Source organism: Lolium rigidum, chromosome 6 (genome assembly GCF_022539505.1).
Source record: "Lolium rigidum isolate FL_2022 chromosome 6, APGP_CSIRO_Lrig_0.1, whole genome shotgun sequence".
Taxonomy (NCBI): Eukaryota; Viridiplantae; Streptophyta; class Magnoliopsida; order Poales; family Poaceae; genus Lolium; species Lolium rigidum.
Window position 1 is genome coordinate 3,836,306 of NC_061513.1, and position 15,947 is coordinate 3,852,252.

At 45.4% G+C, this 15,947-nt stretch overlaps 1 protein-coding gene across 1 annotated transcript; it reads left to right on the forward strand.

The window, feature by feature from the left end:
* Positions 1-13,456: 13,456 nt before the first annotated feature.
* LOC124660194 (phospholipase A1-Igamma1, chloroplastic-like) lies at positions 13,457-15,010 on the forward strand. The gene has a single exon (XM_047197991.1). The coding sequence runs from the start codon at positions 13,457-13,459 to the stop codon at positions 15,008-15,010; it is 1,554 nt and encodes a 517-aa protein (XP_047053947.1).
* The last annotated feature ends 937 nt before the right edge of the window (positions 15,011-15,947 follow it).

Below are 15,947 nucleotides of genomic sequence, written 5' to 3' on the forward strand. Positions count from 1 at the left end.
TTGTTTGAAATTGTACGTTCATATGCATGTATATGTAGTACTGTAGAATATGTGAAACTCCTTCAAAATTAAAATAAAACAGAAAAGAAAATAAAACAATACAAACTAAAAAGAAATCAGGTTGGGGGGGGGGGGCTAAAACCCTAAACCTGCGGCGGCCTTTAGTCGCGGTTGGCCGAGAGGACCGCGACTAAAGGTCCTCCGCCCGAAGGAGTGCTGGCGGCCACGTGGAGGCGCCTTTCGTCGCGGTTCGTAAAGAACCGCGACTAAAGGGTGTGGGCTTTAGTCGCGCTTGCTTGGTCGCGGTTGCGCAACCGCGACCAATGGCAGTTGCGAACCGCGACCGAAGCCCTTTTTTCCACCAGTGTTTGCCGTGCGTGTGCACACGGCAAAGGACTTTTGGTCACTTTGCCGTGTGCACATGCACGGCAAAGGAGCCACGTGGCGGCGGCCTGTAGACCTGGGAGCTCCTGGGGCGTGCATGTAGGGGGCTTTGCCGTGCGCGGTAGAGCTAGCCCGCACGGCAAAGGCGCGCACGGCAGCGAAGGCTAGCGCACGGCAACGACGGTCGCACGGCAAAGTCTTCGGGCACGGCAGCCCCCCTGCCGCACGGCAAAGTAGAGCCGCACGGCAGCGTTTGCAGCGCACGGCAGAGATGGAAGCGCACGGCAAGGAGCTTTGCCGTGCAATCCTTGCACGCGCATGGCAAAGGTGGCTTTGCCATCGATGGCGTTGCCGTGCAAGCTTTGCCGTGAGGGCACACACGGCAAAGCCGTTGCCTGCGTATAGGCCTCTTTACCGTGTAAAGTGGAGCACGGCAAAGGCTGGCTTTCCCGTAGTGTTTACCCAACGACACACTCGTTTTGGTTCAGCACTTGGTATGTGCATCTGCTTAGAGCATCTCTAGAAGAAGCGCCAAACACCAAATCCCAAATCCTTTATACAGGGCACCCTAATGCGGATTTGGGGTTCGAAGAACAGGCTCGCAATTCAGATACTACATATAGAACTGCAAATTTTAAAAGAAAAACGCGCGGAAGACTGATTTGTAATTCATTCGGACAGTTCATACGCCTACATTGATCCTACATTCCACTACATTACATCAAAAGGAACTAGAGTTTGCTACATTCGATTTGAAATCGGCCGCCACGACAACCTAGAACAACAAAATCGGCTCCGGGATACTCACCGGAGCCTTGTACCGTGGCAGCGGCGCGTTGGAGCGGCAGCGTCACTTGGTGTCGCTGCCGAGGTCGACGAACACCCGGCCCTGCTCCTCCACGATGCGCCGCCATTCGTCGGCCTTGTTCGCGTCGCACTGGCTCGAGCGCGAGACGAGGCCGACCACCGTGTCGAGGTCGCGCTCCTCGACGAAGTCGCCCAGCGCGAGCCCCGCATTCACGCCAAGCTGCGGGAGGACGAGCTTCAGCTGCTCATCGTCGAGGTAGTCCCCGGGCGCGAACTGCGGCGGCTCGGCGTCGTCCTCCTCCATCTTCACCACCAACGCCGCCAAAGGGCGCTGGTGGTAGCTCGACAACGACGACGCCGTGGAAGGGAGGAGGCGCGGTCGCAGCGGTAGCGGTCAGACTCCCGCTTGGGGAAGGCGGGCGGCGCGGCGACGCCGTACTTGCGGTAGCGGTAGCTACCGAAAATGCGCGCCGCGTCCAACTTGATCTTCTCCGCCTCCGTCTTCTTGCCGGCGGAAGGACCGGTGGAGCTCCCACCGTGCTCGGTGGAGCGTCCGCCGCGGCCTACCTGGCCGCCCCCACGCCCGTGTCCTGCCACCATCGTCGCCGGCTGGAGGTGGGGACGCTTGATCTACACGCGGACGCTTCGATTGCTCGCCGGAGGGGCGGCGATTTCACGTCGGCGGGAGGCTGAGAGGCGGAGGAGCGGGTATTTTGGCGGTTTAGGCTGCGGCCTAGATCTGGTCTGGCCCAAAAAATGGCCGAAACCCCATATCGGCCCACCACCGCGTTTCCACACCGATATGTGGGATCGCTAGAGATGCTCTTAAGGTAGTAAGTTACACGGAGACACTACACGGATTGCCATCGTGGACGCAAGACATGTGCGTTGTCGCCGCTGTTGATGCGGTGGTATCCAAGGGTGTGTAGTTGCTGAGCGTCTTCTCCCTATTAGAATATCCAGCCGCGTCGTTTCCCAAATAACGCCTGATCAACCTTTTGGGAGACCCTTTTTCTTCGTGTTGCGTTTGGGACGTCGATCCCGGCCGCGTCTCCCAAGAACTCACCCAAATAAATAAAAGTGCACAAAAATAAAGGTTTTCATTCAAATTTAATTATATATTAAAAGTTTGAATGTTTGTGTGCGGAGATTACGCCATGGGCACATGACCCACGTCCAGCATCGCCTCTTGGTTTACAAACAGGTTTTACATCATGTTATCAAATTTTAGTTGCAATATAAGCTGCAACTCATGACTAGCACGAATCATGATGCAAATTTAACGGGTGGAGCATTTTCTTAGTTAGATCTTCACTTGCAACTATATTTTTTCCAGTTGCAACTTATTTGCAATTGAGTTATTGCAACTGAAAAAAACTCAATGACAACCCAACTTGTATCATATATGCACGAATCAGAGTTAGACGGTGTAGGATTGGACCGAGCGCGAACTTAGTACTCCAAATATAGTTTTCTGTGAGCCTAATCTTAGTAAAACTGGCAAAAGGAAGTTTCAACTGTATAGTAAATTCATGTTTAGTCAATATGTATTGGTGAGTTGGGTTCATTTTCCTGAAATGATTTTTCAACCCCATTCGTCATAACCGCACATCTCGTTTGTTCTAATTTTCTCGTAACAACAAGATTAGTAGCTAACATATCTAAAGAGCAACGCAAATTAATCCCAACTTTACTATTAATATCAAAAGCTTTGCCTCGTCTATTAATTAAGGAGAGAGTGTCCAGTTTTTAGGAGAAAACTGGGTGAAAACCTACAACAATTCGGCTAAGCTCACACACCACATCAAAGTCTAAAAAAGACCCAAAACAACGGTGCCACACCCACTCTAGCCAACACCCGAGACCAACTCCGGTAAACCCCTCCCAATGCAACTCCGGCAAACCCCGACACTAGGATCTATGAAGCAGACGTGGACGCTTTTCTTGTAGAACCACTCTTCTTGCTTTTGCTTTTAGAAGATTTCTCCTTCAAGACACTAGATCACACATTCTTGCATTTGTTCCTGATTGCCCTCTCCTCTAGGAGGCAACCAATTGTCTTGCCAGATCCAGGATCATCAGCCTCCAACCTAGCGAGGAAGTCACAAAACTTTCTTGCAAAGAGAGCCCTAGGAAATGGTGCCAACGGACTAGGCAAAGAAAGTTCAACATCAACAGAAACCTTAGGCGAATGAGGGACAACAATGTCCAAACCTCCCCGCTCCACAGAGGCTAACGGCCGAGTGGGATCCAGTGGTGATTGTCTAGGCGCCAAAGGCACCGCTGAGGCCTTAGGTGAGTCCACCGTCAAACACACCATCGATAAAGGTGAATAGGGCTCTTCATGCATCCTCGTTAGCTCAGGCATGATCTGCAGCACCGGAGCCACAACCTCAACGATGGCCTCACTCTCCACGACAACCGGCAAAGCTGACGTGCATGGCTTACCACGAGGAGAGAAACTGCCAAAGAGGTCAGCCTTACCCCCATCCGTGGCACCATCAAGGAGCCCAACCAGTGGAGCAACACCATGCCCAACAGGGAGCCTGCCCAGAGAAGCCTCCGCTCTTGCCAAAAAAAACTACCAACCAGTTGAATATCAATATCAGTTGAATGAATTACTTGAATTTAGAACATCAGAATCATTGAACTCACCATAAAAGTATTTAGCAGTAGCTCTTTACTTTTTTGCATACCTCCACATTCGGACTCTCTCTATCCTTGAACCTACCACTTCTTCTGAGACATTCCTATGTGTTTTAATGCCTTATTGGTAACATGTTTTCTAGTATTTGTCCCCAGTCTAGCAATAAAGGTTCAACTGATTCGTGACTCTTGTTGTAACCCACTATTTCTTTATCCGCTTCTTTCTATTCATTAGTATTTTTTATCCATGTTATGTGATCCAACGTGTTCAAAATCAACTATCTCCATCACTTTCTTCAGTCCATATTGTAATGTTTATGCTGCTTCTGAATTTTAAGTTCTAAGGCTTTCTTAGTTGCCTCAGTTTCCTACAAGTTTTTTCCCCATCACTAGCTATTATGCTTCTCTCACAATCTCTTATCGCATCATTTATAATGTCTTCAACACCATTGTTGTGTTCTTTATTTCATGTTGAGTCTTCTCACATGTTTATCTTTGACGAATAATGATTCAAGATGTACATTTTTATTATGTACTTTATGCATTGTTTAAATTGATCCAGACACTTTGCTTCCTAAACTTACTTCCTTTCTATCAGTTTCTTCATTCTTTTCTTATTATTAACCATGTCTCTTTGATCACTTATGCCTTGATAATTTGCTTCTATACTTGATTTATCGCCTCTCTTACATGTGTTGTTGTACCATCCTTGTTTCACTAACAATTCTAATTCAAAGAAAATATAATAAATATTTGTAGTGATGTTTTTGTTAATGTTAGAATTTGGCGTATCTCTCCATATAAAGGTTGAGAACGTGTCTCAAATCAGATCGTATCTCACACATGCCAAGATATTGTTTCACGCAATTTGGTATATTTCCAACTTTTACCATCACAATACGTAGTTTTCCCTTTTCTTGAAACTTCAAAGTCTGTCTATTCACCATAATCAAAACATGAGTGGCAGCAAAATCAATTCACACGAGCTCCAATAGTTTATCTTTGTTAGGAACCTAATCATGAAAAGAATGCTTTCTCTCAAGCCTGGTCAGTTGTTAGTTTCCAACTAAACATACAATTGAACTCATTTATTAGTTGAGTCTCATCATTTAAGTCCAACAGTTAGTCTCAATGTGGTTCACTGTGTTAACATTTGAACATACACTCGGCTTTGTAACCCCCAAAAATTAAATGTAATTACATGCACTCCACAATGTACACACTTCACACGCCGCTTCAGATCCTACTCATTTTATATGATACCAAATATTTTCACTTATATAACTATAATCTCTGAACACATGTTCCCAAATAATATTTTGGACTATATTTAATTAGAGATAAGATTGTAAATATTATGTATCGCATTCTTTAAAATGTTGTATGAAGTAATATTCTTGCACAATTTCTAATGTATACAATTGTACATAAATACAATTTGTACCAATAAAAATAAGTTTCACTTTTAAATTTATTTTGCTATATTTGAACATTTCATCCGTGGAAAAAAAAACCTTATAAGTCTATAACGATGGAAAAAATTCCTCCTAAAGCTAACCAAATAAAAAAAGAATAGGAGAAAATATTGACCCTCTATAGAGTGTATGACTACCCATTTCAATATTACTTTCACTAGTTGAATGCCCGTGCGTTGCTACGGTTTCTAGAGTTTCATTTATTTGTGAACATGTAAACATAATATACTTGAAAATTCACGTACATAGAAACATAGAGCAATAATATTTTAGAAACAATGAAATCATACTTTTTAAAGATGTGATTCCATAAAAAGTTATCCTTCAATTTTATATGCATAGAAAGTAAGAAATACATGTAATTGTCTCATTCTCAAGCTAAGGGTCGGTGCATTTCTATGAAATAAACAATAAATATATACATTATTGTATTGATCTATAGCTCGAGAACAAAAAGCTCGTTTCCAACCTCATCTGGACGAATGTGACCTCTTTCTCCCTCTTCTCTCTCACCAACGGCCACCTAGGGGCCCTTCATTTTCTTCCTCTACTCAACCACCAGTACTGTGCAAAAATAAGGCAATACGTGATGTTCGTAATCCGTGGTTTTTTGTTTAAGCTTTAATGATGATAGTATGATAAAAAAATATAGTATGATCCTCGACTGGACCAAACAAGGTGAACATTTTAAAATGTTGAACACCTCGAGATCAACAAAAATTCTTATGGATGTAAAAAGTATTTATTAAGTTTGGTCAAATGGATTGTAAGCATTTAGATCAAGTTCGCACTACTTTACAACTATGTATATGCATCTCTATCAAACCATATCGGTTGAACATACATAAGAGACAAGTACTCCATTCCATTCAAGAGCTATATGTTAATTATTCAAATGCAAGCACAGTTCCCATAGCTTGCTGTATGTGAAAATGCCTAAACTGTTGACAATTTGGGAAATAAGGGTGGCCACAGTCCACTTCGCTGAAATATAGGTCTAGCTTTACCATCTTGATCAATGCATATAAAATATACTATGAGCATCTGAAGTCAATTAGTTTGAAAAGCGTGTTGTATATGTGTGTCATATAAAAAGCAAGTGGTCAAATCATCCTTTGCAGCTGTTTACTACAGAATATGTATATTTCATGATCTTACGAAAGAAATGGAACAAATTAGAAAAAGGTATATATGCCCCATTCATAAGTCATAAACCTCCAACATATTGTCAAATATCCAAAATATTCCATAAGTCGGACTGAAGGTAAATTCAAGGGTAAAGATATCTTCAGCAGGCCTTTGCAAATTGGAAATTGGGAAAAGGTGATCTCTTGAATAAAGAGCCTGAAGTCCACACATAACACAACAGTTTAGCTTAAGGAATGGGGAACAAAATTAAGTACAAACTTTTAGCAAAAACCCATCAAGTCATTACCTTTTGTGTGTTGTATTGAGGTCCAAGGACCTGCAGGTAAAATATAGAGCTGCGAGTACGAAACATAATGCAACTAATCAAGAAAAAATATTTATCATGTGACAAGATGAGGATTAATCCATCTATATATCACATGCGCAGAAAATAACATTGGTTTGTTCATAATCATAAAAATGACTTAATTTGCTATGCACCGACAGTTTGCCTTTAAATGCAAATACCAACAACATCAAAATGCATAAAGGAATAAAGGCATCCTATTTAACCATAGAATTGCAGTGCCAATTTACGTATCTGAACTATGAATTGGTATTAAAAAGGAACATAAAGTTGCAACCATGTGCGTTCGTATCGGCCTCTTGAACTCGTCAACTCGACTATCATCCAAGATTTCTCAGTTTCCTATATGTGCGACCATATAAAGAGCAAGCAAGCACACTGACACAAAAATTGGATTAGAAAAAACTACGTGAATAACTTTATTTATAGTGCAAATTACTTCTGTATTTTCACTCAAATTACATTATGAAAGTTAATGAATGCTCATTCTAATTCTCTCTGGGGCAACTTTACTAACTCAATTTTCCTTCCTTCGACCGTTTGGGTAGCTTTATGTCAATATTCAGAGATGTCTTGGTTGGGACATAATAACCATATATGACTGTTGTCTCTATATTGAATTTACCAAATATAGGGTGATGTCTGCACACAAAAAATTCATCATCAAATAAAAAAACTGATCGAGCTTATTTTCATCTTAATAATTTACAAACAACAATGTGGCGAAATAACAAATGTTTTAGACTTCAGAAAGTTCAGAGAAAGACATTAGTGGAGGATTGACCTTCTCATGTAGAGGGCGTTAGCAACGAACATACAGACGGGTAAAGGCGGTGGTGAACACCGGACCCCTCTTCTCCATGCAGCAGCTCAACATCAGGCACCCGACCCCTGACGCAACCACCTTTGTAAAATCATAGCAAATAAATACACGGAAATATCACATCCTTTTTTTTGCCTTGATCATTGGGATGAGTCCAATAAAATCCGATTAACTGATGGATCATCAATCTCACATACTTCTTTCATAACCGATGAATTTAAATCAAAAATATTAAGACCATTCATCTAAATGTTGGTGATACCCAAATTATATGAACCACGAAAAGTGATGCATGAACCACGAAAAGTATCACCACCATAATTACTGCAAGATAGATCAGTAGTAAAAGTAATGCTAAAAGGGATTAATTTCATATACCGGAAACACTTAGCACGTGGATAATTTATTTGTTGGTAAATCCAACTTTATCATCCACATCCATATCTAGGTACGTTAATCTTTCAAAAGAGCAGACTAAGGCTAGCCATAGTGCAACCAAAAATTTGGGAGATAGAGGGCAGAGAGAAGATGGAAGGAGAGGGGAGGCCTGATTTAGCCACCAGCCGCCGGCAATCTCGGGCTATGGCACAGATCATGAATAAAATGAAATACATTCAGGTACATTGAAAGAGGCTTCACCAAGAGACGGTCAGACAACTCACGACCATAGTCATCTCCCACCTCGTCCTTCATAGTTCAGACTGTGCAAGAAATCCAAAAAATTGCATCATACGACAGTTAGAGATCAAGAGATTCAGGACCATATGACACCTTGAATAAAAATTTAGTAGCAACATGAAACAAGATTGAAAATTGGGCGCACCACATGATCCGTAATCAGGACCTACAATCAGGAAGAATGGTAATATTAAGTTATTAACTCACGTCATCACCACAAGAGTGCCTGCTCACCTCGACCGCGTGGCCTGCATGGCCGCCGCCAGGGCACACGAAGAAGGAGAGGAGGGCCTTGCGGCAGATCAGGCTTCGTGCCTAGGCCGTCGATGAAGGGGCGGGTGCTGGAGCGCGGCGGGGACGCATGGGCTGGCGTATCGTCGGTGCTGGAGGACGAAGATGACGATCCAGGAAGCATGGTACCCCACGGAGGCCACGGACGAGACGCGCTAATGTAGCAGCGCATCAGTCTCGCATTGTTCCTGGAAAACGCAAGAAATTAAGGAGAGATTGATAATAATGGGAGCATTTGATAGGAACGCAGGGATTTCATCCCGGAATCAAGGAATCAAGGAAAACGCATCAGTCTCGCATTCTACATCCTGGAATTGTGACCCAGTTTATTTTAGATCGGGACTTAATAGGAAGGCAGTGATTTCATTCTGTTTTTGCTGGAATTGTGACCCAGTTTATTTTAGATCGGGACTTAATAGGAAGGCAGGGATTTCATTCTGATTTTGCTTTGTCTAGCGTTGGCTGGGTTGAACGAAACATGCGTACAACAAAAGCAATCGGACGATGTGTAGGTGGCTTAGATCTTGAGAGAAATAATCGGACGGCGCGGATGATCCTGATCTTTGACATCAAACATTTTTGATGACGTACGGACTGCAATATAATAGTAAAGATATGTGAAAGAGAATTGGGTGTGATTCTTTCCTTTTTTTGATGTTGGACGAGATTGATTCTGGACTTATATGTTTCCTTATTGTGTGGTAACTGGATTGATACGCAATAAATATGTTTCTATTTTTTCCGAGCGACGGGAACAATGTTTGATGGGCGTTTTTAGGAGATCGACGGTTGAGATGTTCTGAATGTTTGATGTCAAAGTGCACACCATCCCCAACTCCAATTTAATAGTAAAGAGATGTAATATGGTGAGTTTATATGTTTTCTATCCATTTCAATATTTCTTAAATATCATGGATTGAGAAGGGTTCAAACTAGAGTGTATGAGTAAGGCAAATATCTCCATATACGTCTTGAGAGTGTATGACTATCAAGCTTATGTGTACCTAATAAAATCCTATATACAAAATCATAATCTCTAGTACATACGTGTAACGTGTAATGCCTGTACGGGTACAGTCTACACTGTATATATGTATATATGATTTCTATTCTTCCTCTTGGCAGGTTGATCAGGCCGGGTCCACGCACAAAATATTCTTCTTTTAGTAACCTGGGCAGAAAATTAAGACAAAGCGAGCTAGCGAGACGACGAATCGTGTACGTACGGAGTAGTTAGTGTGGGCAGCAAAGACGAAGCCAGCGAAACGTGTAATGGACCACGGGCCGACCACTGTATCCATTGGTGCATGCATGTAGGAATACGCACGCCACATACGATTCTTGCTATTGGCATGCCAGAAGGATCATGCCGGGCCCACGCGTACGTACGATTCACGTGTGCACTGTGCGTCCGGCCAAACCATATGCTTCCCTATAGCTATTATCCATTTTGGCTGCTTCCAAAAGCACCATCCATTCTCATTTCCACGAAATATGCTACTCCCTCTGTCTCAGTTTACTAGTCCTCTCCGTATCACTAGATCGTCAATTTGATCTATATAATTTAAATTATATAATGCAAAAATTAAATCATTAGAAAATAGAACATCCAAATTTTCTAATGATATAATTTTTATAACATATAACTAATGCTAACTTGATCAAATTTGCGACATAGAGGTACGTGCACGCCTATAAACTGTGAGAGAGGGAGTACTAGTAGAAAAATGAAGATGACATGCGCCTTAGTATTAAAACAAAACATCAAATGTACGAACGTTGATTTTTTTCTGCTTCTCACACAAATAGGAAAAAAAGGGGGGGGGGGGGGGCAAATGAAGACCAATTATCCCAACGTGTTCCGTGCTTCGAGCTTCTTGTCCTTCGAGAAGGGAACCACCACAACTCAGCGGTAGGCAAATCAGATTATGACTCCACTCTCGCGGAGCAAGTCCGGAGGTTCCCTGGCAATTTCCTAGCGAGAGGCCGCTAATCTCCTCTCAAGGCAGTTGTCGCCGCCGGTGGTGGCGGCCAAGCCTGGCTGACAAAGACGGAGGGTGAGGGGGGGGTGCCCCGATGGTCCCCTTCACGTGGAGGAGGGTTGTCTTCGGGGCGACATAGGTGGAACAAGGGAGGTATTGCGGGGACATCGGCCATCACATCTCCTTGGGTTAGCGGTGGTGGCCGGACTTCATCTGGTCAACCTTCTCAAGGTAGCGTTTCGGCAAGGCATGGAGGCAACTCCCTCCATACGGCGGCTTGACTCATGGCGGATCTAGGAGGCGAACTACCGTTCGAGGCACTCGTGGGCGTTGTTACCTTGTTGGAGGCATTGTTGCTGCGGATAAACTGCCCCGCACACATGTTCTGGGGGAAACCCTAGATCTAGGTCTCCTGGATCGGGCAATGTCGACACTTTCAGTGTCGTTTTCCCTCTTAGTCGCATCATTTTGAAATAAGCTATAGCTGGAGGGGTCTAGTCGTGGAGCGGTATTGCATCTATCACTTCGACGATGGCGAATCATGGCGGCATAGCGCAACGGGGTCTAGGGGTCGGATGAGCCAAGATGGACTCGCCCATGGTGGAGGGGTTGTTTAGGCGTCCTGGTGGCGCCAAGATGACAGAGGTGACAACATTTAAAGTAAGGACACAAGGTGCTCCCTTGGAGTCTGCTATAGTCTGGATTTGTACTCCTATTTCACCATAGGGTGACTAGGTGATACCTGGTACCTAGCTGGTGGACTGTTGTTTGTGTTATGGGGACATATGGCCCTGGTATTTTCTTCTCCCAATATAAGATCTATAGGTGTTGCGTGGTGGTTTTAGGTCGTTTGATGTAGCCTCATACCAGTTCTTTGTTACATACAATGCAAATAAATATCGTATGCTTCCTTTTTATGGAGAGGCCAAGGTCTCAACCTTGTTTTGGAGAAACAAAACGTACATACGATTCTTGCTCGTGGCAGGTCGGCCGGGACCACAAACATGCGATTCACGTGTACGTCCGGGCAAGCTGTGGTGTAACATTTTGGCAGCTTCCAAATGTACGGAGCGCAGAGATTTCCACACAAGCCTATCGTGGTAGTCCATTCTCTCTCATGCTCCGTGTTCGTTTTGTTTCTCTCATGCTTCGCGTACGTTTTATTTCTCTCATGTTTCATGTATATTTTTTGGTTGCAAGAAGAACGTAACTTTACCTTCTTTTTTCCTAAAAAAAAACTTTAATTCGTCTTGATTTATGTAAAGAGTTCGGTGTCCGAAGATGAGATTTTATTTTATATATTGGCAATATATATATATATATATGGTGCAACATGTATTTGTTTGTAAATGTGATGTAGCCCAAGGCCGATAATGTATCGACGGTGTTCTCCAAACTTATGCATTGGATTTTGTTTGAGCATTTCATGGTATAATATAATATGATAATGTAACGTTTTTGACAGAGAGGGGGAGAGAGAATGGTGACCAGTGAAAAATAAGCATAAAGATCTGGGGGTCTTTTATATAAATGCTACTGACTTTAGTTGGAGAATCCATGTGAAATAATGGATATTTTAACGAAGTTCTAGCACGAATGGAGATGCATTGGACAGCTTGGATAGTTGATGGATGGTTTTATTTTTTCACCAACTATCAAGGTGGCCCTCGCAAATGCGAGGGGCGTCCTCTTTAGCATGCTGAACTTATTAATGAAATAAAGTTATCTTGTAATGGACACATGAAACATCAAATTCTTTATCTTAGGATATATATGGATAGTACAAACATTATGTGAGGTAAAATATCACATGTATGAGAAATATTTTAAGTGTTTTAGTTTGTGGCAAGTAGTTGTTATGACACCTCTAAGACCTTTTTGGATTGTAGGGATTTCACATTTTTTTATTTTTCAATACTTGAATTTTTTTATATTGATTGGAGTCATATGCCTCAGTTCCATAGGAATTAGACCATCCAGACTAACCATTTTTTAATACTCTGTCACGTAGGATAAAGGAACTTTCCATATCGTAGGTTCAAACGACTATTACGACCATATTTTTTTTGCAGTGTTGTAGAATCCTTTGTATTCAACTCACAAAGCTATTGGAGTCTTGTGTTTGTCTTAGCTCTAAATTTCTCAATCATGCGATCAAAAAATGCCCTAAAAATACCACGCCATATATTCTATAATGCGTCTGTCCTAAAACATAGGGAGTGCCATTTTACTTTTACTTTTTTTCATTCTATACTGTACTCTTCAATATTGGTATGACACATATTTATATTGTCTTGGTTGTGTGCATCCTTGATGTTGGTGAGTATATCGCTATATTAGTATAACTTTATCAAAAAAATATTTATTGTTTCATTTGACAAAGACTACACCAACATTTTGAGAGAAGTGATATAGAGAGTGGTGAACCAGTGAAAAATATGCATAAAGATCCCGGGTCTTTTATGTAAAATGCTAGGGACTTTGGTTGGAGAATCTGAGTGAACTAATGTATATTTTTGCGAAGTTCCAGCACGAATGTTAACGTATTGGAGTCTATGGAGGAGGGTTTTGGTGTTTCGCCAATATGCGCACATACGGATTTTCCCATTCTCTTGCGAGCTAGCACCAGGCATGGTCGAAAAATGAAGGAAGAGGACATGGATGTGTGAACCCTCGCGACGAATCAGTTGGGCAGCGCGGACGTTCGTGTATATATACACGCGACCCAACAGCTCAAACCTCATCGATCACAACGACTCTCAAGCAGGGCGAGCTCGTGCTAAACCTCTCTCTCACACACACACATACCAGTAACACCAAGGTACATCCGTCGGTCGACCAATAAGGAATCAGTTCAGCAGCAGCAATGTCGACCATGTCGTGCTCCTCCAACCTCTCGCTCGCCGGTACCCGGACCGTGCTGCCTCTGTGCCGGCCGGCGGCGCCGCTGCCCTCGCAGCACTTGACAAGCCGTCGACGGCGCTCGTCCTCTCGGCTGGTGGTCACCTCGGTGCTGTCGACCGAAGAAACAAAAGCACCAGCGAAAGAGAAGCGGGCGTCCGTCATCGGCGACATGGAGCGCGGCACACTGGCCGAGGAGTCCGGGCGGTCGGACGGCCAGCTGACATCTCGGTGGCGGGAGATCCACGGCAGCAACAACTGGGAAGGGCTGCTGGACCCCATCGACACGGTGCTCCGGGGCGAGCTCATCCGGTACGGCGAGTTCGCGCAGGCCTGCTACGACTCCTTCGACTACGACCGCTTCTCCCGCTACTGCGGCACCTGCAAGTACCCGCCCAAGACCTTCTTCGACGACGTTGGCCTCGCCGGCGTCGGCTACGACGTCACCCGCTACATCTACGCCACCTCCCACGTCCACCTCCCTAACTTCAGCATCGCCAAGCACAACCCCCTGGACGACCGGATGTGGAGCGAGACCGCCACCTTCATCGGCTTCATCGCCGTGTCCTCGGACGCGGAGACGGCGCGCATCGGCCGCCGCGACATCGCCATTGCGTGGCGCGGCACCGTGACCAAGCTTGAGTGGGTGGAGGACGTGAGCGCGTTCCTGAGGCCCATCAGCCAGTACGGGATACCGTGCGAGGACCCGAGGGTGAAGGTGGAGGCGGGGTTCGCCGATCTCTACACCGGCAAGGACCCGTCGTGCAAGTTCTGCAAGTACTCGGCGCGGGAGCAGGTGCTGGCCGAGGTGCGGAAGCTGGTGGAGCTGTACGCCGGGAAGGGCGAGGAGGTGAGCGTGACGGTCACCGGCCACAGCCTCGGCAGCGCCATGGCCATGCTCAGCGCGTATGACATCGCCGAGACCGGCGCCAACGTGTCGCCGTCGGCCGACGTGAAGGCGCCCGTGTGCGTCTACTCCTTCTCCGGCCCACGCGTGGGGAACACCTGGTTCGGGGAGCGGTTCGAGCGGGAGCTGGGCATCAAGGCGCTGCGCATCCTCAACGTGCACGACACGGTGCCCAAGGTTCCCGGCATCCTGACGGAGGCGTTCGTCCCCATGCCGCTGCTGCGGTTGGCGGACGCGCTGGGGCTGCCCAGCGTCTACTCCCACATCGGCGTCTTGCTGGCGCTGGACCACGAGGTGTCGCCGTTCCTCAAGCGCACCTTCGACCTGGCGTGCTTCCACAACCTAGAGGCGCACCTCCACCTGCTCGACGGATACACGGGCCGCGGCAGGGAGTTCCAGCTCGGCGGGAGAGACCCGGCGCTCGTGAACAAGGCCGCCGACTTCCTCAAGGACGAGCACATGGTGCCGTCCGGCTGGCGGCAGGAGCTGAACAAGGGCATGGTCAGGACGGAGGAAGGGAAGTGGACGCTGCCGCACCGCCCCAGGGACGTCGAGGAGCACCCGGATGACACCGACCTCCACCTCGCGCAGCTCGGCCTCGCCGTCGCCGCCGCCACCTGACCGCCACGTGCCGGACATGCACTCAACAATTCATCGTTATTAATTATTATGTGCCACTCCAAATTAGAATGGAATAGTAGCTCGAATGTGTAGATGGTACGTGGATCTTCAATTAAGCTTACGCTATAATGTACACCAATATTAAAGAAAACACGATTTTGGATGATATATTTTTACCAAGCTGCCATAATAAGCGATGTTTTACGAGTTTAGATGAAATAAATGGCCAATCCAGACATTGCATCAAACCCCATATCAAAAAAAAATTCCAGGCCAGCTAGATTCGCGCCGTGGTAACCCAAGTTTCATATTGGCGAGGCTGTGTGAGCGTAAACCCCATCTCTTTCCCGCCTTGGCGCGAAGGAACATTCTGCTCCTCATCTTTCCTCCTTCCCCCACCTCCCGCGACCGTCGCCACGCGCCGACGTAGATCCCGGCCACCGCAGATCGCCTCCTCCGATTTTGGCTGGCAGAAATACTCGGGTCACCTTGCCTCGTCCGTTTCGAACGCCGGAGCGCACGCATCCCCAACACATCCGCCGGAATCGGCCGCGGATTCGCTGTTGTCGCAGACGCCTCGCCGCCGCCAAGGGAGATTCAGAGTGTCTACTAGAGATGCTCTTAATATGTGATTTCTCCCCTCTCTCCAATCTCTCCAATTAGTGCATGTCCTACCTAGTATGAGTAGTCACGGCTAGTGCCCATGTTAAATTGTGCAGCCTCTACAAAAGACAATATAATAGGACAAAGGGCATATGGACTTGTATAGGGAGAAACTTAGTGCAGCGGTTCCTATTGAATTGTTTCCTAGTAGTTCCTTCTACCACTGTTTTCTCACGAAAAGTCATTTTGAATCTGAGTATCACTGCTCTCATTGTATAAAAATTTCTAAAACAATTATGTAATAAGATTCTAAAAGTAGCTAATGATGTACCCA